Below are 23,568 nucleotides of genomic sequence, written 5' to 3' on the forward strand. Positions count from 1 at the left end.
CAAGTTATCACCAACTTAGATTTTATTCAGTTACCATGTACCAGAAAGGAACAAAATATACAAACTGCTAAATGTTTATCTGATGACCTTTGTCTGACAATAAGTTGGGGCTGTACAAAACTGATGGCCTTTCACAGAAGTCACTGGGAACAGCAATGGAAAAAAAAAAAAAAAAAAAGCTTGCATTTCATAAGTGCAGACACCTCACATTTTAAATATAAGCACAAAAGTATTAGATTGTAAAAGCATTCCAAGCTTCAGTTGTATGTAAATAAGAACTCCTGGCTGTTTACTGATAATTTTCAGTAACTAGGATCAGTTATAGTGACCCAATGAACAGTTACGTAAATCACTGCTGCATCTGGGTGAGGAATGGGAAAAATGTTCACAATATTCCCTCAAGCATTTCTGAATGATTAAGAGCTGAACTCCAGGTATTGATGTAATTGCATAGTTATATTGATCCAACATGGAGCAAAGCATACATATTGATATCTGTGGGGCTGCTTTATGGATGCTGAAAATCACTGTAGTAGTCATCACTACTCGGATTGCAACAGTCATTGGAGTCCCATGCTGGGCTGCTGCCCTTCTGCATAGTGAACGCAGGGTGTTTCTCGCTCAGCCGGGATGTAGAGAATGCCTTGTATTTTTCTCAATAAATACAAGGTGCTCTCTAATTGGAAGAAGTGTAAATCATGACCTCTCCACGTCTTGTATTAATTGAAAAACAAAAACACATGACATTCCCTAAATGGCAGCGGTGCCAAGCAAGGAACCCCCCATGTCCCCTAAGCCATGGGACAGATCCTAGCGATCACTGCAGTAGTGGGCCTACTACAGTGACTCTCTGCTTCCACAGCGTTCCCACATTTATGAAACATGCATGCTTGCATTGGTCCATGTTTGGGGAATGTAACTTTGCAATAAAATTCATACCTGAAGTTCAGCTTTAATGCAGTGAGGGATGAAACGGGTAGAGTGCTGGTAAGTCCATTCTAGACAGGATGTTACAAGTTACAGAAAAGTGTTATAATCAATTGATTTATTGCAACTTTACCATTTTATCTAGGGAATTCTACACAAACAAAATACAGAATAGAAAAATCTACCTCAAATTCAACTTTCCACATCTGTTTTTTTTACAGATGCCATAGAGGAGTCTTTATTTTGCTGATCAGACAGGCATAAAACGATGTGTGGGCTGTGTGAGATAACCACCAACAATACAGGTCAAAAAGCATAGTCACAGCGTTAACTTTGAATAAAGCAGCATCCAGTAGATCTTTAAAATGTAAGGAGTTACACATTCCAAGGTGACACAGCGGGGACATGTTTCATGTGTCCTCGCACATCAGCCACTTTGCCATGCAAAAGCCTGTGTTACGGGGGGGCTTTTTATTCTGATGTAACAGCACCAATAATTTACAGCAATTGTGGTCTTATGCCTAGTACACACAATGAGAAGAATCGAATGAAAAATGCAGCTTTCTAAGCGATAGTACAATAATATATAAGTTAGTACACAACTTTTGAGAGTCGATCACAACAGTTTATGCAAAATTATTCAAAGGGACAAACACGAACATTTTCCTCGTATGATACCAGAATGTATGATTTTTGTTTAATCAGTACAGTATTCGTCTGAAAAAAATTGGAAGACCAGGACCACGCATGGCCAGAAATTAAATTATACATTACAATACATTATATCACTTCTGAAGTTGTATTTGGTCGTACAAGAATTTTCTTAACTTTAGTAACCTATTGGGAGTTTCAGGCTATTAAGCATAGCATGCTAAAAAAATAAAATAAAAAATGAACGATCGCTGATCCGATAACCTCAAATGTGTGTACAAGGATTTAGTTCTTGGAATTGGCAATTACATTTGAGAATAGAAACCAAACATAAATTTTATGATTAACATACAATGCATAATATTCTGACTGCTCCGTTATAGCTTGCTTTTACTTTTTTTTCCTTAAATACAAAATACATGCAGGGGCTGATGTAGGATGCTTTAAAAGAATAACACTGTAAAACCTTAAGGATATACTATTCTTTTTTTTAAAAAATAAAATAAAAAGAGCCACACCATGGCCACAAGTCAACATGTGTCTAGGCTTTAAACATGTGACCTGCACTAGAGGGTAGCTGAAATGCTTCCTCCAGCAAAGAAAAATAGATTTCAGCCCTTTTCTTTTTATCTATCCTTGTTAACTTTTAAGCAGAATTCGATTTTAAATCTGAAAAGTAGTGCAGCAATATTTGCATCCATGTTTAGTGAACTATGAGTAAATTTTAAAGCTGTGGCTCTCAGTACTGGTGGAAAACAGTAGTTGTAAGTGGGGGGAAAAGGGTGCGATTTCCACCACCTGTCGAATCTTTTTATAACATAATTTTAGTTCGTATACATTAGAGGATCCGCAGAAGGGACTTTTTGAGACCTATGCCTCTTCTGCAATAAACGATTTACCTTTGCCCTTGCAAACTTGTAAAAAAAAAAAGGCATTAAATGAGCGCCGGGATGAATGAAATTAGTTAAATGTGTGAATGAAAGCTATGCTTGTCTATACAGTACAAGATTTTATTGTAAGTGCCATTTTTTAAACTACTGCCACACTAGTAGATCTTAGTGGTCCATGCTTGCACAGATGCTTGACTTTTCATTGTGTAAACCATTACAGTTTAAATGTTATTGCTTGCTACCATATCAGACTCCTGCGTTTTCTTTTTTACACGCCACGGGTCTGGCTACATTATTTATATATATAAAAAAAAAAAGGTTCCGCCAGAAACTGGTGAAAGTTATATATTTAAAAAAGATAAGATAAAAAATGAATACTTTTGTGGTAATATGAAATCCAAAACAAATGCACCTCTTTATATATACACATAACAATAAGTAGAAAAAAAAAACACTGATAACTGCATATACAAAACACATGTTGATAACAAAAATTTACCAAGACTTGGAGCTGTAATCAAATGGCTGAGGTTCCAAGTTCCAGAGCAGCCAGACAGCCAGGGTAGGGAGGCGTTGCCTGAACTAGCATTTGTGCACAGCTTTGTTCACATCAGGTTACTCCTTCCAGCTTATGCTGTCTTAACTGGAACTGAACTGAGTCGCACTGCCATGGACACAGAGCACCTATGTACTTTGTCCCAGTTGCTAACAGAACTACAATTGTTCAGCCATTCAAGACTTGTATAGTCTTGACTTTGATTCTACTGTATCAACCAATCTGGGTTTAAGACCCCTTTTACACCGAGGGCGTTTTGCAGGCGCTATAGCATTAAAAATAGCGCCTGCAATCCGCCCTCAAACGGCTGCTCCATTGTCTCCAGTGTGAAAGCCTGAGGGCTTTCACACTGGAGCGGTGCGCTGGCAGGACGTCAGGAAAAGTCCTGCCAGCAGCTTCTTTGGAGCGGTGAAGGAGCGGTGTGTTTACCGCTCCTCCACCACTGCTCCCCATTGAAATCAATGGGGTAGCGCTGCCATACCGCTGGCAAAACGCCACTCCGGCGGCGTTTTGTGGGCGGATTTAACCCCTTTTCCACCACTGGCGGGGGGTTTAAACCGTCCCGCTAGCGGCCAAATAGCGTCACTTTACTGCCGACGCCCCCCGCGGCTCGGTGTGAAATCCCTCTAAGCTCAGTGAAGACAATACTCCCTAGACATCAAAATATATACAAAGTATGTACGATTTAAACCGTAATACTCTCCTGGTAGCTGCACAAAGAAATTTTCAAGTTCTGCCATTAAACATTTACACCGTGAGATACTTATGTCAGAATTGGCCCGTGAACCATTATCTTCTTCTTTGTTTTCACAAACCAAAAAGAAAAAAAACTAATCTTGGAAAGCACATGCATGATCACTATATCCCTTGTAGCTGCATTTCTAGATTGCAAATGAAAGCAGAAGTACAATATAACCACAAGGGAATAACCCATCATCCAAATACAGTGTTTGGAGATGGCCAAAACACACTTCAACATTTCTGATTTACCAACTTTGACCTACAAAAATCCATATCTTTTTACTACCAACGTTGAAATGACCCAAAGACCAAACTTGAAAAAGGGAATGTTCATCAATAAATATTTCCCTTACTAAACCATCTCCTCATGTGTCGTCACTGCAGTAAAAAGTGCTATTCAGCTAAACAAATGGTGCAAATGTTTGTGGAAAAGTGCCAAAAAACAGACTAGGGAAACCCACAAAAGAGGGGGGATTAGGAAACACCGATACCCAATCAATTTAGTGCTTTGAGAAAGCTTTCCAACAAATACAAGTTCATCTGAATATCCCAAAACCACACCAACATAGTGGAAGCCATTTTTTTCATTAAGTTTTTAGTCCCGTGGAATGCTTGAGTTACTGGGTTGTTAAACTATGCAAACTCTAGAACAGCTTCTCCAACACCAAGGGCGTATACAACTTGTGCTATTCCGAAGAGAGGTGCAATGACCAAGGCACGACACGCCGATCCCTTCAGAAATGCAGATGGACCCTCTTTCACCCAAATCTTCCTGTAAAGAAAGGGAAAAATAAAATGGAATTCAGTAAAAGGAAATCCTAATTAAGAAGGTTTCAAACTCTTTCAGGGTTTTCTTTTTTTTCGATCATATAAATTTTTATTAAAAAAAAAAATAAATAAAAAAAATCTCCCCCTGGAAATCTATAAACAATGGAAAGGTTTTCACACACTTTGTTGCAGATTCCTATTTTTTTCTGTTCTGGTTCCCTTGGCAAATCTTTGGCTGGCAAAACATACAATTTTCTGGTACAATTTTTCTTTAGATTTACCAAAACCATATAATATAAGGTCAAACCTGAACACCCAATTAATATGCAATCAGGCAGGTCCTTTCACTACATAATTGAACATAAATCTAGGGGCCAGTTCACACCATAGTAACGCAGTCTGGATGCGTTCCAGATTCTCTGCATGCGCGTTTTTGATGCAGGCCAGTGCATTTTTTCCTGCCTCTTTTTCCTTAACCATAAATAATGAGGACGTGTGTGTTACAATGCGCTTTCCAGCGTTTCAGTACAGTCCAGTGCAGAAAAATGCAGCATGCTCTACTTTTTTTTTAATGGAACTGGAACTGCAAGCACTGGTGTGAACTATGCCATTAAAAACCATGTAACCTACTTTCCATGCGTTTTTGATGCAGAAAAAAAAACAAAAAACACTGCACTGCATGAACTAGCCCTAAAATAATCTTAGAAGGTTACCACACTACTTTAGATTTAGAACAGTACATATAAAAAAAGGGAGAAGATCACTAGAGAAGCCTAAAGGAAGCCTGAACTAAGAAATATGCAGGCTACCACTGCTGACATTTCCTTTTCTAAATCCCAGCTGTAGGTTGTGTCAGACTGATCCACCTGCTTCACTACTCTGAGCCATTAAGGCTTAATGTACACGGGAAGATTTTACAACCTCTCCTGAATGATTTAACTTGACATATTGTAACCCACGTTTAAAACGTCCATTTTTACACAGATGCAGATCTGTAGTTCCCTCTTTATTGACAAACATGCCCCCCCCAGCATCCGCTTATTTTATTTCATTGGTGTTGCAAGACTATAGACACCTATAGGCCAGTTTATCATTTTGAAGCATTTTTAATAACTTTGGGTTACAGAAAACATGCCCAAATACTATCTTTTCCAAAAAGTACCCAGTTTTAAAATGATCAGCATTTTCTCCTTACCTGGCACAATCTATTATTCCACTGTACATCTCTTCATTAGCTCCTTTATGCAAAGACTGAAGGCGTGTCTTTATTACTGAAAGGAAACATTGATAAAGTGATCCACATGCTCAGAATAAAGCCCAGAAACCATCTTGCAACCTGGATCAAATTGCACATAGTGTACAAATATGCATGTACACAGACTCATGTCATGGATGGTATATTTTGTGGAGGCATGCACAATTAAAAATAGAAAGTGTACAGCTTGTCAAAAGTCCAAAAAGAGGGCTTACCATCACAAGGATTGACAGACACAGCTGCTGTGCAGCCAGCAATACATCCCGCAAAGAACGATTGATGGAAAGGCACCTTGCCATCCAGAGAGGACTGCCCCAGGTTATTTAGGTTGGAAAACAATGAAAAGTAGATCATGGAGAAAGGAACATCCCTGTCATCGAGGGGGGGGAAAGCCATACATTAGTATAAAGATCCATTTACATTTTTTGTTAACTCCGTTATATTTCCAACATAAAAGTGACAACAATCCCAGCGCTGTTTAAAGGAAATCTGTACTGAGAAAATATGTAGACTGCCATTGCTTCTTTTGAACATGCCAGTTGGTTGTCTGTCATGTTGATCCAAAGTCCTTAACAATATATGAGTCAATGACCCAATACAACTATGCAAATCTGGACCTCTGACTTTTTTTACATTGTGGACTTGCCTTAAACAAATCTCTTTAAAATAAACTCTTCTAGCTAATTTCTAAGTGACCAAAATAGAAAAGTTGGAATATGCAATTTGATTAGTGCAAGTTTGCCAGTTTCCTTACTTATGCTCTGATGGGGTTTTCACTGCCAAAACTTTATTCCCTAAATGAAACTGATAATTTTGTGTTGGCACTTCTGGATATTTTGATCATGGTAATGTTGGTTAATTACTAGCAAAACAAAATTTAAAGCTGAACTCTGAGATAAGCAAATATTGTCTTTGTACACAAGAGACACGAACATCATCCCCACTTAAATCTTGGGGTTTTTGTCAATGTTTCAAATCTATGCAGTAATCCACTGAGTATCTTTTCCACTGTGCAGGAGTTTTTGGTAATGAAGACCAGTCACTCCTGCTCTCTCCTTGGGCAGGATGATTAGTCTTCTATCACCCTCCTCCTGTAGTGAAGGACCTGCTGCCTCCCCCAGCTTTGCTCTCTGAACAGGCTATTATTTGCAGTACAGTGGTGAGGTCACCACTACTTTCACAAAGTCTTATCTGGAATTGCAGAGGCATTTAGTGCATATAAAGTGGTATATCTTTTGAGGCCATAAGGAATTTACTTGCTCACTAGGCACCCCCTTCCTGCCCAGGCCAATTTTAAGCTTTCAGTGCTGTCACACTTTGAATGAACATTGCACAGTCATACAGCGCTGTACCCAAAAAATGTTTTTTATTTATTTTTTTAGACAAATAAAGCTCTCTTTTGGTGGTATTTAACCACCACTGGGTTTATTTTTTGCTAAACGGAAAAAGACCAAAAATGTTGAAAAAAAAAAAAAGCTGATTGGTTTCTATGCAGAGCTGCACCAGATTTTGCACTCTCCAGTTTTAGTAAATCAACCCCTTAGTGTCTGTATATGACAGCTGAAATATTTTTCCACTATTAATGTGTATTGAGGTTTGATAACTGACATACTTTAAGCCTGGATCTCCTCCCTGTTCTAATAAAAATGTATATAATGCTTGTAGCTGAAAGTTTGCCTTTGTCTATATAGAGGAACTGTGGGGAGATCTTGTGCATGTACTCTGATGTACTGTCATGTCTCTATGTGATGCTTTCTTCTATAAATATATGAAAATCAAAAGGTTAGCTGTTTGGAATGCTGCCTATTATTTATTTATAGAGTCCTGGGACTTATTCCTGGGTCTGTCATGAAGAAACCCAAACTATGGTTTCATTGCCCTTAGTTATGTAAATTAAGCCTTTATGTACTGATATTGTGGCGATTTGGGTGTGCACTAGTTTAATTTTTGTTTTTGGAGAGCACAGAGATGGCCTGCTGCTGCTTCCTCTCTATCAAGTTACAGCCTTGACTAAGCTGTATTGCTTTAAAATGATCATTTCACCTTTGTAAAAAAGATAAATGCACATCTCTTTTGCAGACTGCCAGCGTATCTGTCTGCTCATATGGTCACACTGACAGGAAGCTCCAATGAATTACCACAGCCCTCAACAACACCCTGGTATTTCATTGAGAACTATAACCCAACAGCCGTAAAGGTTGTCAGTACTTGTAGTTCTCACATTCACAGAACTCTGAATGTATGACAGAGCCCCACACTGCTAAAAAAAATGGTTTCCAAATTGCGACAGCGAGTGTGGGGAGAAAATCCTCTGCTCGTTGTCACAATGGAGGATCGAAGGTTACAAGGGCTGCTGCATCTGTAACATGTTACACCCTGAATATGAGTGCAACATGTAACAAAAAGGTGAATTTATCTTTTAACTGTAAACAAAGAATAATACATTGGCATTACCGGACTACGGTGTCTGCATGACAGAACTGGCTGAACAGAGCTACATATTATAAAAGGACATCAAACTCACAACTATTTCAACAATCATTAGTTGGATAATGCCATTACTTCCAGCTGGTAAACATACCTTAATAAGGTTGCACCTAATCCTTTGTAAAGTCCTTTAACACCTTCATTACGGAAAAGCTCAGCAGCAATTTGTGAAGCAGACATCTTGTGAGCTACTAAAATAGGTCCAACATTGTAAGCTCTTGATAATACAGGAATGGCATTTAAATGTTTTGTGACATGAGGAACACTTGGTATCCCTGTAGCAGACTTCTGACAAGATGCTAGAAAAGAAGCCAGAACACATTAGTCCTTTAATCTGAAAACCAACATTTACAGCTAGATGCATAGGATTAGAGATCAAAATACATAATCTATAAAAAGGGAGTAAAACAAAGTACCTCACTATGATCAAACATAACACACACACACAAAAGCAAATTCGTTCATATAAAGCAGAACGTAGATTTACCAAACTGGTTAGCAAAACAACTGCTTATATACAGCTAAATGGATTTTACCAAGCGATCAAACTTTTACCTAGTCTCCCAGCATCCTGTAGCTGAATCTTTAGCATTTCCATTGGGGTAGTGATAATAACCTGGCATGTCCCAGCACCACCTCCTGCCAGCATTTCTTTGGACAATGTCAGTTGTTTCCTATAAAAAAAAAAATAAATAAAAAAAAAATACATGTTTAATCATATTCATAAACATACTCTCTTAGTACTTTATCTTTAGGATACAAAAGTATCTCACAAGGAAAATTTTATCTGGAGATACTATTTTTACCCTGGGAAGTTGAAACTAAAAGCTCTTAACAGATGGACACAGAGTCCGATTTCCTAGGGTGGTGAATATCTTGACGACAAGTTCATCTGATAGGTGGCCATCAAATATCTTAGGATGTAGGTCACAGACGTTTGTTACAGCCTTTAAAAAAGCTACATTATTATAACAGCAGACAGATTTTAAGAAAAAAGCTGTAGGTTGCAAAATGTCTGCTTTGCTGTACAGCTGGGGAAATGCATTATAAACCGGAAGTTTACCTTTTTCACTTGTACATTATAGGCTTAAATTTCCAATATTTTTTTTAATGATGCATGCTTTATGTGCGTACAATCTTCTTTGATTTAGTAATCATTTTAGGCAAGTTTAATTAAAAAATAAAAAAACAAATCTTCTGCAGGCAACAAATTTCCTGGTGTGAATGTAATCTGCCTTATAACAAACTATGCATGCTATGAATGATAGACTAGTACGATCATGTTGCTTTCCAGCAGTCACTTTGTTGACGTAGAAGCCCTGCATGTGTGAACAGATCTAAAGCAACCAATGAAGTAGTGGGGGGGGGGGTTGGATATGGGCGAGTAGATAGGACCTGGCTAAGGTGTGGTTTTCCAAAAATAAAGAGGTTGTAAACCTCCCCAAAAAATAAAACCTGCAAGAAAAAGGCATAATGAGCTAGTATGCATCGCATACTAGCTCACTACGAAATACTTACCTTAGAACGATGCCCTGGATCGCGCCGGCACACTGCTGACATCTTTCCTGGAGTTACTTCCGGGTTCTCGGGCTCCGGCGCTGTGATTGGCTAGAGCCACGATGACATCATTCCTGCACATGCCAAAGTATGGGCCCTGAAGAAATGGCACAAGCAGGCCGTTCATTCAGTGCGCATGTGCCGATGACATCGGCGGCAACGTATATAGTAACTATCTCCTAAACGGTGCAAGTTTAAGAGATATTTACAGTACCTACAGGTAAGCCTTACTATAGTCTTACCTGTAGGTACAATTAAAGAGGAAGACTTTACTTCCTCTAAGTCAGGGATGCCCAATCAGTGGCCCGCGGAGCCCTCTGATGTGGCCCACGACCTCCTGCATGACCTCTAGAATGGCCGATTGGCAAGCACAGATCGCAGGTCGCCGATCCACCATCCCAGAGCATCAGTGTTGTGAATGAAGTGGTCAGTAGAGAAAGCAAGTGGCTACGGAGGACAGCCGCATAAGTTGATGCTTCATGTATAACGCTGGTTCCTGTCACAGGCAGACCGATACCAAATGCACTCTGGCTGGGACAGCAACATCAGGCGATACTCGAATGGAAGACTGTTAATAAAGGTAAATTTATTACTAAAATCACAGTGTATATATGGACATATCTGTTCTCCAGTGGTTACTGGGCTGTCTTCAAACTGATCCACAGGTGTAGCACAGTGCACCTGCGGGTTACCTGCACTGAGCCATAGACTTCTGTTATTACCCAAGGGTTTGGTGCACTTTCACTACACCTGCAGGATATAACAGAAGTCTATGGCAAAGTGCAGCTTACCGCAGGAAAGCCGCAGGTGTACTGCGCCGCACCCTTGGTGTGGGTAAACTGCTGCGCATCAGTGTAAAAGCAGCCTTAAGCCCCTTTCACACAATCTGACCCTCCATTCACCTCTATGGAGTGGTACCTCTATGGAGTGGCAGATGAAGGCTGACTTGAGGGCCTATAAAAGTAGAGCGGACTGTGTCCGTGTCTGCTCTGCATATGCAGAGCGGACACGGACCTGTCATGCTCTGGCTCCACTCATTGTGGCACACGACCATTTATTTAAGTCGCTTAAGTGGCCCTTGCTCTTCAAAAGGTTGGGCACCTCTGCTCTAAGTGAAAAAAAACACACACACAGATGAATGCAGGAGCATGACACAATATACAAATGTATTTTCCTGGGAGAGAGGGGAAACAAAGCTTAAATCAACAATATTCATATATTCTGAACATTTTTTAGTACTTATGGTAATTTGATCTTATTCACTGTGAGCAGGCAGGCTCTTTATTTCAGAAGATACTTGCAACGTCTCTAGTGCAATAAGATGCACCTACCTGCCTGCTCTTAGTGTTTCCAGGCATGTAGATAAAGCTGCACTTGGGCAGCTAAGCTTACAGTGCCGGGATGACTAGTTCCTGCACAGGAGTGACATCATTGTGTGCTGGCCATTGACGATAGCTGAAAACAGAAGATGCTAGCGAGGTCTAGAGCCTGTTGGAGGAGTGGTGAGTTTAGCTCCCTTTAGTTTGGCTTTAAGGCTTCACTCACATCATACGTGCAGAAAAACTGATGAAAAAACATGCAGCTTTCACTTGCAGAGACACGAGTTTACGAGTTGATACTATTGTTGTGGTGTGAACAGGGCACATAGAGAACAATTGATTTCTTTATGCCCTTGCAAGACGCGTGCAGAAAAACGCAGGGTCTTGCTTTGGGGAGCGTTGGTGGGGATCCTATAAGAGGAGGATCAGGGCTGTCTGTGCAAACCACTGAGTAGGTAAGAATACCATGTTTATTATAAAAATAAATCTTTTACAATCCCTTTAAGCATAATAGATCATTTTGCTATGTGATTGTAATTTTCAAAACTCAAACTGTTAAAAATAAAGCATCCTGGTTATGATGTGTTAACTTTGTGAATTCAGCCTATGATGTTAAACCAGTACAATGTTTTAAAGACCATGGTTGTTTCTATGCTGCCATTACCAAAACCCAGCAACCCTGCTTTTTTCTGGACTAATTTTTTTTTAGCTAAAGTGAAATGTGCATTGAAAATGTAAAGTTGTTAAGCTATTCTTGGATTAGGAGTATGTGGGGCTAAATTCAGCTGCTAGCAATGCACTGCAGAATCTCCTGCACTCTCCAGAGTTCTATTCTAAACAGAAAAGATAATATTAAGACTTCACCCTATAGTATTAGTGCCACTAATCCAAACTGCACGCAAGTCTACAATACCAAACGTTCTATAACAGATTTCTGATGTACAGACTCACCCGTCTTTTGCCAAGTGGTGTCTGAAGAAGTCATTGGCAGCCAGTTTAATAGCCTTCTCTGGAGTTACAAAAGTCAAATTCACAGCAAGACCTGAAAAGAACAAAAAAATTATGTTTAAGACCTTTGAGTAATAGCATTTCCATAAAAAGAAAGTTGTGGCATGAATACAGTATAACAGACACTACAGGGGAAACAATATGTGAACTGCTATTCACACAGATAAAACATCTGTGTAAGACAGAAAAAAAAAAAAAAAACAACAAGCGCTTTTGGCTATATGTCATGCCATAACTGAAAATAAAATGTCAGTCATTTCAAAGTATAGATTTACAGCTCCATGATGGCCAGTAATTTCATTTTACTTTTAATCTATATCAATACTGTTTAATAAGTGTTTAGGAACATATCCTTGCGCAAGGCAATATAACTGCACATGTACAGTTTGCATTGGTCAGCTAAAAGTCTAATTATTAAAGTTACGTACATGAAAGTCAATGCAGGAGGTCATTTAAAGCAGCTCTGAGTGCAGTATGTGCATTACAGTTTATAATTAAATGCATTCTGCAAGGTAGTACACAGCATGACAGACTGAAAGACCATTTATATTCTAGAACTGGCTAGTATGTATATGGTCGGCTGTTACAAAAGCCACAAACAAGCCTTCATCTTCGTGTGTATAGATTTTGAAGAAACCATACTTTGGAGCAGTGAAAAAAATTACAGAGAACAGTACTCAGGGAGGGGGAAAGTGAAAAACAGCAGGATGCAACACAAAGTATAACAGATCATGCATGAGCATTTTAAAAGAAACTTTAAAGAAGACAGTTATTGAATTTCCATTAAAGAAAAAAAATATACATTTACACAGATCCAAACTATTAAGAATAAACCCACCCATCAAATTTGAATGTACAGTTGGCAGTGTTAAAAAGACTTCACGAGCTTACCCTTACAAAAGGCTATCCAAAGACCCCATTTTATTCAACATTGTTCACCCTGCACGTCTTTTGTCTTCACTGCAGCTGACAAATTAATGTTTCTCTAAGGTGGTTTTCATAAAATCTCCAATTTTTGCCAATTTCTGCAATGGTCAATAGTTTCAGATCTACCCAGTGCACCAAACTTTTAAAACAATCCAACTAAATCTAGTACTTTTGCCTCCATTCATTTCTCACATACTGCATCTAAATTCTCATGTTTTCTTAAACTGGCCATATGAGTTTTGTTCAAAATTTTTAATTTCCAGATGTTTGAGGGGAAAATTTGAAGAGAATGGATTTTTTTGTTGTTGACCAAAACGAATATCTAACAGTGAAAGTGGATTTTGTTCAGAAAATTCCATTCATTCCAAAATAAAATGTTAAAAGCAAAACAAAATTTTGAACTACTTTTCAACGCAATTTATTAAATCATCAGATAAACTGAGTGTTCATACAAAATATTAGTTTAAAAATCTACAGGTGTATGCTTTTTAGCACTACATCTTGACCTCCATCACCAGGTTTATCCCTACCAGTGCTATCCTCTTACACTAACATATGCAACTTACTGCGATTGATTTTACAGAATCTAGCTGTATAGCCATCTCACCATTAACGCCATTTACTAGTTATAATTTGACATAACAGGTTTTTGTTCAAAAAGGGGTAGCCCATCATATCACACTCTCCCCCGCCCCCCACCCCTGTCCCCTGGCGTCTCTGCACTGAGAACCGAGCCATCGAACATCGCTGATTGCTCGATTCTCACTTCTCCCTAAGCGGAGAGATGCTGCCTTTCAGTCAGCATCTCTCCTGCTCTGATCCTTCACGCTCAATGGAGTACTGAGCTGTGGAGAGGCGGGGAGTTGCAGTCTCAGCGGCTTGCTGGTGGATCCAGACTCCTAAAGTCGGGATGATGCGCTGCCTCGACAGATAGCAGTGACGTTAGCGGAGAGCGGACTTCAGACTGCTGGTCACAGGAGTGCAAATCGGGAGAAGGCCAGCCTAAAAAGCTCAGGCTGGACTTCTCCTTTAACATTTTTTGTTTATGAAGTTTTATTAAATGGCATCCCTGCTGCAGGATAATGTCAAGAATACTGCATTTAAACATTGTAATTTTTTAACACTGCCAACAGTATACTTAAGTTTAGTTCAAGAGGATTCCCAATATTTTTTACTGTACTAAAGAATGCTTCTCAAAACGCATATACAGGTCCACATCATATTAGAACAACTATATATGGATGCTAGGTCTTTCAATGAACTGTCTTGAAGAATAAGGGAAACTATATACAGAAGAAAAGCAACAGGACACAGAAGCCTAGCTTTTATATAAAAAAAAAAATAAGGTGTAAAAATCCTCAAAATTAAGAGGGAAAATAAAAAACAGAAAAGTGTTTCCTAATTACAATTGTAGTACTGTAAGACCCATTTTAATGATCCATCGTGGCTTCGCCACATCGGCTAGCCCTCAAAATCCACGGCGATATGTCTGCAATATGAAAGAAACAGATGCAACAAACAACATTCTACACAACAATCTGGCATGTAAAAATAAAATGCTACTTGTATATGAACCACGGAATTTGATTCCATAAATGAAATTAAAGAGGGACCCAATGAAAATTATGTTTGATAATCGTTCAAGATAATTTGGCAATTGGCCCTACTAAAAATATTCAGTGGGGTATGTCTTTACAGTACCAGGTTTATCACTTATATATAAATATGTAGCTGTGAGGTTCTGACTAGATCATATTGTACACAGTACACAGCTACTCTGCTTTCCAAAAGGGGCCCCAAATGTATTAAGGGTAAAATACACTTTAGCAACAAATAAGCAGGAATATTACATTGTATTATTAAGCAGCATGTTTAACAAGAACAGGCTTCTCTCAAGGCAACGTACATAAACAGAAACCAGGATGCACTAGTAAAGAAAGAAAATAAATAAATAAATAAATAAATAAATGAAAAGTGCTCTGCAGCTAGCAAACTTATGTGCATTTGCAGATACAAATGAAGTTGTTGCACCAGCTAGTAAGCCATCCAAAAACAACCAACTCTTACAAATAAAAAGTGCCTTTTTTCGGCAAATCCATACAATGCATGTTTATTATTTAGTTGTATCAGATGAATGAATTGCTGGGACCAGCTGGAAGAGAAAAAAAAATTGCATACCTCTATACATCCCAAAATAACCTTCTGATCTCACAGTCTTTGCCAGACAGTCCCATCTGAAATGAAGAGAAGCCATAAGAAAAAAAAAAATCTGTTAATATAATTTGAAGAATATCTCTAGTATTTGTAGATGTACTGCTACGCATCACTCTGGTAACTGAAGTATAAGCAATCTATCCCAGTATAATCCCACTTACATGCCTTTGTAGACTTGCTGGCCCTGCCTCTGGTTTTGAAGGCGAGTTTTGGTCAGGTCAATTGGAAAAACACAACTCACGCCAACGATTCCGGCAACTCCACCGTTGATGAGCTTGGCAGGCAAACTGAGGAGGGAAAGTAGGACAAAATATTTCACAGAAGCTCTACACTGTTACACATCTGAAGTCTATAAAACATCCTCATTTAAAAACTCTACCAGAAGCACATATTAAACATTGTGTTCCTGGATAGCCGGCTGTAGGTTTTGGTTTTACCAAAGTTACAATAAATATAGTTATAAAATTTGTCTTATCAAATCTGAATAGGTCACACTGGCAGCATTTAAAACTGTTCATCAAAAATAAGTTACTTCATCCCCTAGCCTTTATTTATTTATTTATTTTTTTAATTGGAAAGCCAAGGTTCAATTACCTAATCTGCTTCTCAGCCATGTTCAAGTTTTTTCTTCTTTAGAAGTTCTATTTGGTCACAAACGCACAAGCTTGTTCCTGCACGGAATCCCAACTGAGCTCTGCAAAGAGAAGGCACGGTTTAAAGCACATCAGCTGTGTCTAAATATACCCCTGGCACACACTCCCTGGTAAAAAAAAGATGAGCTCAAGGAACTCCAGTGACTCACTGCACACAACACTAAACATTGGGCAAGTTAACCAAAACAGCAACTTGCATCACTCAGTTTAGAAGAGAAAGGCTCATGTGCTTTGCCAGCTACAAAATAAAATATGCTAAAAATTTGCCATTCAGTGTGAACAGCACTAAGGATTAATGGCTTGGACTGACTAAACAGGAGATGCACGAAGGTTTAAGTATAAGTGTACAACTGAAACTTGTCAGCCTCAATGTTATAATAAACTACATTTCAATTCCTACTGAAGCAAATCTTCTAAAATCAGTTTGAATTCAAAAGTGTCAATCGTACCAAAGCACTGATGATCAGTGCCCTGATTACATTCCTAACGTCCCCCTGTGAGGAGATGCCGCTAATCAGCTCTCCTCGCCACACACTGTCAGTGTGAGATGAGGAGCGACGATAACCGGCACTTCTTTGTTTACATGTGACCAGCTGAACATCCTAGCAACAGCACGGCCGGATTCGCCGTGCTGCGCCCCCCCGCGCACGAGATCGGCCGTTCTGGGGCGCCATCCCAGGATGAGAGCCGCACCTCCCCGCAGTCATTTGACAGCGGGCAGCAACCAGTTAAAGGGGTTGTAAAACCTTTTTTTTTAATAACATATCATACTTCCCTCCACTGTGCAGTTAGTTTTGCACAGAGAGGCCCCGATCATCATCTTCTGGGGTCCCCCAATGGGGCTCGTGGCTCCTCCCCGAATTGGTAAACCGAGCCAAGCCCCCGCCCAGGAGGTAGAGCGCGTCTCCAGCGGGGGAACGAACAGGCTCAGGTGAGTACAGGGGGGGGGGTTCTGAGTGACAGAAGTTTTTTCACCTTAATGCATAGGATGTAAACCAGTCATGAGATAAACAAAGGGGATTACATCACTTATTATAGATTCTGAGTCACAATTTTATGAACAATTGACTTGGCAATTCCTGTTTTCTCAGTTGAGAACAGACCTTAGCGCGTACCACTGTTCCAAGCTCGCTTGCCTTTTTCCTAATACGAGGCACTTGAACAGGGTGTCACAAAAAAGAAGCTCAGCTCTGACAGGGCTGGAATGCCACCCTTTGTGACCTTGGCTAGCTTTTCCCTTCACAGAGCCCTTCTTGAGTGTAGAAACTCTCACATTCTGGATATAAAAAATTGTGTGTGTAATTTTTATATATATATATATATATATATATATATATAAACACTGAAGAAATGATACTTTGCTACAATGTAAAGTAGTGAGTGTACAGCTTGTATAACAGTGTAAATTTGCTGTCCCCTCAAAATAACTCAACACACAGCCATAAATGTCTAAACCGCTGGCAACAAAAGTGAGTACACCCCTAAGTGAAAATGTCCAAATTGGGCCCAACTAGCCATTTCCCCTCCCCGGTGTCATGTGACTCAGTAGTGTTACAAGGTTTCAGATTTGAATGGGGATCAGGTGTGTTAAATTTGGTGTTATCGCTCTCACTCTCTCATACTGGTCACTGGAAGTTCAACATGGCACCTCATGGCAAAGAACTCTCTGAGGATCTGAAAAAAATTGTTGCTGTACATAAAGATGGCCTAGGTTATAAGAAGATTGCCAAGATCCTGAAACTGAGCTGCAGCATGGTGGCCAAGACCATACAGCGGTTTACCAGGACAGGTTCCACTCAGAACAGGCCTCACTATGGTCAACCAAAAAAGAGTGCACATGCTCAGCGTCATATCCAGAGGTTGTCTTTGGGAAATAGACATATGGGTGCTGCCAGCATTGCTGCAGAGGTTGAAGGGGTGGTTGGGTCAGCCTGTCAGTGCTCAGACCATACGCCTCACACTGCATCAAATTGGTCTGCATGGCTGTCATCCCAGAAGGAAGACTCTTCTAAAGATGATGCACAAGAAAGCCCGCAAACAGTTTGCTGAAGACAAGCAGACTAATGACAGGGATTACTGGAACCATGTCCTATGGTCTGATGAGACCAAGATAAACTTATTTGGTTCAGATGGTGTCAAGTGTGTGTGGCAGCAACCAGGTGAGGAGTACAAAGACAAGTGTGTCTTGCCTACAGACAAGCATGGTGGTGGGAGTGTCATGGTCTGGGTCTGCATGAGTGCTGCTGGTACTGGGGAGCTACAGTTCATTGAGGGAACTATGAATGCCAACATGTACTGTGACATACTGAAGCAGAGCATGATCCCCTCCCTTCAGAGACTGGGCCGCAGGGCAGTATTCCAACATGATAACGACCCCAAACACACCTCCAAGATGTCCACTGTCTTGCTAAAGAAGCAGAAGGAAAAGGTGATGGACTGGCCAAGCATGTCTCTAGACCCTATTGACATGTACTATGACCAGAGTGGCTAAAAATCAATTTAAAAAATCAATTTTTTTTTCAATTTATATTAATCAGATTTTTTTTCTAAAAAACAACAACAAAAAAAAAACCTATTTTAATAAAATGCTTTTGGAGTAAAAAAAAAAAAAAAAAAATCATAAGATAGTTTTCTATTTAAGATACATTAATAATTTAGTTTATTCAGCATGAAATGGAGCTTAGTTATGTAGCATGAGGCTGTATATTCTGCAATATTTACATTTTTGGTAAACTCATTCAATGAATCCAAGCTCTGCAAGCTGAGATAACGTGCACTGACAATGTTATTGTTTTAATTAAAAGTGTTTGAGTAGTTCCCCAACTACAGTATCTCACAAAAGTGAGTACACCCCTCACATTTATGTAAAATATTTTATTATATCTTTTCATGTGACAACACTGAAGAAATGACACTTTGCTACAATGTAAAGTAGTGAGTGTACAGCTTGTATAACAGTGTAAATATGCTGTCCCCTCAAAATAACTCAACACACAGCCATTAATGTCTAAACCGCTGGCAACAAAAGTGAGTACACCCTTAAGTGAAAATGTCTCCAATGGCCCAATTAGCCATTTTCCCTTCCCAGTGTCATGTGACTTGTTAAAGTTACAAGGTCTCAGGTGTGAATGGGGAGTAGGTGTGTTAAATTTGGTGTTGTCGCTCTCACTCTCTCATACTGGTCACTGAAAGTTCAACATGGCACCCCTATTGAGCATCTGTGGGGCATCCTCAAATGGAAGGTGGAGGAGCGGAAGGTCCCTAACATCCACCAGCTCTGTGATGTCGTCATGGAGGAGTCGAAGAGGACTCCAGTGGCAACCTGTGAAACTCTGGTGAACTTCATGCCCAAGATGGTTAAGGCAGTGCTGGAAAATAATGAAGGCCATACAAAATATTGACACTTTGGGCCCAATTTGGACATTTTCACTTATACATGAGATACTGTATATCTCACACATATACACACACACTAGATTGTCAACACTATGGGGACGCCTGCCTTTACACGCACATGAATATTAATGGCATCCCAGTCCTAGTCTGTAGGGTTCAATATTGAGTTGGCCTACCCTTTGCAGCTATAACAGCTTCAATTCTTCTGGGAAGGCTGTCCACAAGGTTTAGGAGTGTGTCTATGGGAATGTTTGACCATTCTTTCAGATGCAAGGTCCATAAAGACATGGATGAGCGAGTTTGGGGTGGAGAAACTTGACTGGCCTGCACAGAGTCCTGACCTCAAACCGATAGAACACCTTTGGGATAAATTAGAGCATAGACTGCGAGCCAGGCCTTCTCGTCCACATTAGTGCCTGACCTCACAAATGCCCTTCTGGAAGAATGGTCAAACATTCCCATAGACACACTCCTAAACCTTGTGGACAGCCTTCCCAGAAGAGTTGAAGCTGTTATAGCTGCAAAGGGTGGGCCAACTCAATATTGAAGCCTACAGCCTAAGACACCATTAAAGATAATGTGAATGTAAAAGTCAGGTGTGCGTGTGTGTGTGTGTGTGTGTGTGTGTGTGTGTGTGTGTGTGTGTGTGCGTATGTATACACACGTCCCTTGTATATGCATGGCTTGAGGGGCAAGAAATGCCTCAACCATTTATGATTAGTAGCTATTACTGACAGCTTTTTGGAAGGATAGCTCTGGCGGGTTCAGACTAAGATCTGAGCAAACCCAAGCTCATCCCTAAAACACACACACACACACACACACACACACACACCTTTGAAATGAACTGAGGACCAAATATATACATTTCCAATGTCCTTTTACATTTAGTGTTCCAAATGAAAACACTTTCCATGAAATGTTAGAAAATATCTAAACTAGAGTGTGATGCTATTGTAAGCACTAAAAAAGGAAAGTTAAAAAAAAAATTCAAAAGATAAAAACACAATGAAGTAATACACTAAAATAAATGGCTCAGCCATGTTATTGTATTTATTTGATCAGCCATAATAAATCATGTGCTCTGGTAATACTACTTCAATGGATGGATTTCCACTGAATCCACAATAAGAAAAAACAGCAAAAACTGCACGCAAGGCCAAATAGTGCTATAAGCACTACGAGCACAAACCCCAGATAATATAGAACACACAAAAAGTATATATTTATACACATACACATACACACACACACACACACACACACACACACACTCTATGCCTGTACTAAACTACAGAGGTAAATGTAAAAGTCAGCTTTACTCTCACCAAAACCAGGTTTCCTGTGATTCTTATGCTGGCCATACACTATATGAAAAATCGGCCGAACCCATTTTAAAAAAACGAACATTCGGTCGTGAGCACAAACGATAGTGCCATCATGTAATGACTGATAAATTGTTCAGTGGACATAAATGAATGCATTTTTTGTTTGTTTTTTACATATACCTAGTGCAGACAGTTCAGACGGGGAACACATTAACCTTTCACTTTATCGTTCTTTCGGCAGAAAACTTGTCCTTCGTTTTTTTGGCTCAAAAACGTCAGAACGATTATCGATTTTGTACCCATTAATTGGCCGAAAAACAAACGAACTGTCTAAATGACCGAATTTCGGCAGATTTTTCGTATAGTGTATGGCCAGAATAAGATTTCGTTCACACCTATGCAGGTTGCGTTTGATAGTTTCTGCAGTGCGTTTTTACCATGATTTGCGCTTCGCATTTTTTATGCTTTTTTCTGCAAAAACGTGGCAAAAAGGCACTACATGCTTTTCTGCAGCTTCTCCATTGAAATCTATTGAACCAAAAAAGCACTGTTTTGCATTTAAAAAAGTCCCTGACCATTTCCAAAAATGCAGCGGCTGAAAAAAGCATAGATGTGAACGTGTCCCATAGGAAACCATGTTAAATGGACTGTAGTACGTTTCTGCAAAAAGCATTAAAAAACCGCATAGAGTTGAACTGAGCCTAAATCCCATTGAAGAGATTTCACCTCACTTCCTGTTCCATACATATACCAGGAAACAAGAGGAAATTCCACCTTACACATTTGTCACAGACACTGGTGTAACCATTGGAAGAATCCCAATAACCTCCTGTTGCATTGAAAAGTACAACAGATTTTCTGTCCTGAAAACATCAGTCATCAGGATACACAAGTAAAGCACACGGACATGACAATTTACTGATGTTTATATGCAGGATCTTGCTGGCAGAAACAGGTTATATTTTATCAAAAACCTCACGTATACATTATTCTTCATTCTCTTATAGCTACCAGTGTTTCAATCACCTGCATACATGCTATCAGAGTATACAAACATTTATAAAAACATTCAAACTCAAAATGTTTCCATTTTTTATGGCTCTCATCAGCCACAACATTATGCCCAATGTCAAGTAAAGTAAATAACATGAATTATCTCATTACAATGGCATCTGAAAATTGATGGGTCATATTAGGCAGCAAGTGAACATGTTGACCTTGAAGTTGATAGGCTGAAAGCAGAAAAAAAAAAAATATGTGCTGGCGTAAGGATATGAGCAACTTTGGCAAGGACCAAATTGTAAAGGTTAGATGACTGGGTCTCAACATCTCCAAAACTGCAGCTCTTGTGGGTTGTTTCTGGTCTGCCGTGGTCAGGACCTAAAATACATATAGTCAAAAGGAAAGAAAATCCGGTGAACCAGAAACATGGTCACGGGCGCCCAAGGCTCACTGATGCACATAGGGCACGAAGATCTGACGTGTAGTCCAATCCAATAGAATAGCTACTGTAGCTCAGGGTGCCCATGCTGAGACATGTCCACAGCCAGAAGTGCCTACAATGGGCTGGTGAGCATCAGAACTGGACAACAGGAGCAATTGAAGAAGGTGGCCTGATCCGATAAATTCAAGAATGGTTTGAGGAACACAAAGAGTTTGATGTGTTGATGCCTCCAAACTCTCTAGATCTCAATCCAATCACACATATCTGGGCTGGGAAAAAAAAAGTCTGATCCATGGAGGTTTCACCTCGTAACTTACAAGACTGACCCCTGGTTCACACTGATGCGATGCGGGAAACGCACAAGATTCGCTGCATTTCCCTGCATAGCTTAGCAATCGCATGGCATCCATGCAATGTGTTGCGGTTGTCAATGTTAGATTAATGACACCCCAAAACAGATCGCAAAATGCAGTGCGATTGCCAGAAACACCCATTGTAAGTGTGTAAACACCCATGCGATGCGATTCAAGTGCAGGGAAAAAAAAGGGTCATGCACCTCCTGTTAGCCTTACATCAGTTTTTACTCATTTTAATAGAAATACATATTCTGTAATGTCACTGCCTAGGCTCAAAATTGAATGATTTGAAGGAAAATGCTAAATGAAAAGTTAAAAAAGGTATCTCCATGTAGTTGCTTAGAAAAAACAAATGTTTTCTACTAAAAAGCTGCAAAGTGGTCTATGACACAGAAGCAATCCCAAAAAATTGTTTTTTTGCATGAACAGGCCCTTTAAACGTGTGACCCATGGTATGAATACAGCTGCCTACTTCAGTGCTAAATACTTGCTTTGGGTCAATTACAAAATTTAGTCAATCGCAAATAACATTCATTTCTAAAACTCAGTACTCTGATGTCATCACTGTTTCTTGGAAACAAAGTTCTTATTTCATTTAAGAATTTCTGCCACCCTGAAAGATATCACACGCAGTAGTGACTCAGCTTCTACTTATCAGCCTAAACTATTTCATTAGAAGGTGCGGGCGAGAGTGACTGAGAACAAGGCAGGCCAGCTTTGTTAGTGCAGTGTCACACTTCAGAGGGGACAAGGGGGCCACCGGCAAACAAAAAGTGGAGCTCTCCTTTGGTTGTACATGTTGTATTGACCCCTAGATTGGTGCCTGTTTTTCCTATATTTTTCCTTTTATTGAGGACCTGTTCTGACACACCAGTAAAAGACTAGTCATATAAGATGATAAACAAACGCCTATGTTTAAAAAGTCCTAATAAAATATATGAGGGGCCAGGTTTTTCCCCAGTGAATAGAATAGAAAGAGGTGGGAACAGGTCAAGACAGGTTTGAAACTCTTTAAAAGTCAAAGAAAAAAAAAAAAATATATAATAATAATAATAATAAGGAGAGAGAGAGAGAGAGAGAGGGGGAGAGAG

The 23,568-nt window shown here is 39.6% G+C and overlaps 1 protein-coding gene across 3 annotated transcripts in view; it reads right to left on the reverse strand.

The window, feature by feature from the left end:
* Positions 1–23,568, reverse strand: part of LOC141128394 (mitochondrial glutamate carrier 1-like) — a 33,155-nt gene continuing 9,587 nt past the window's right edge. For 2 of the 3 annotated variants that reach the window (XM_073615664.1, XM_073615663.1), the window contains 9 exons: positions 15,895–15,994; positions 15,462–15,587; positions 15,265–15,320; positions 12,103–12,193; positions 8,831–8,949; positions 8,370–8,574; positions 6,004–6,158; positions 5,729–5,804; positions 1–4,537 (listed from right to left, as the gene is read on the reverse strand). In XM_073615664.1, the coding sequence (XP_073471765.1) occupies positions 4,399–4,537; positions 5,729–5,804; positions 6,004–6,158; positions 8,370–8,574; positions 8,831–8,949; positions 12,103–12,193; positions 15,265–15,320; positions 15,462–15,587; positions 15,895–15,914 (987 nt within the window). In that variant the 5' untranslated portion in view covers positions 15,915–15,994 and the 3' untranslated portion in view covers positions 1–4,398. Of the gene's footprint in view, positions 4,538–5,728; positions 5,805–6,003; positions 6,159–8,369; positions 8,575–8,830; positions 8,950–12,102; positions 12,194–14,492; positions 14,576–15,264; positions 15,321–15,461; positions 15,588–15,894; positions 15,995–23,568 lie in introns of those variants that run through there. The other variant, XM_073615665.1, reaches the window with a different exon arrangement.

This window comes from Aquarana catesbeiana, linkage group LG02 (genome assembly GCF_042186555.1).
Source record: "Aquarana catesbeiana isolate 2022-GZ linkage group LG02, ASM4218655v1, whole genome shotgun sequence".
Classification (NCBI taxonomy): Eukaryota; Metazoa; Chordata; class Amphibia; order Anura; family Ranidae; genus Aquarana; species Aquarana catesbeiana.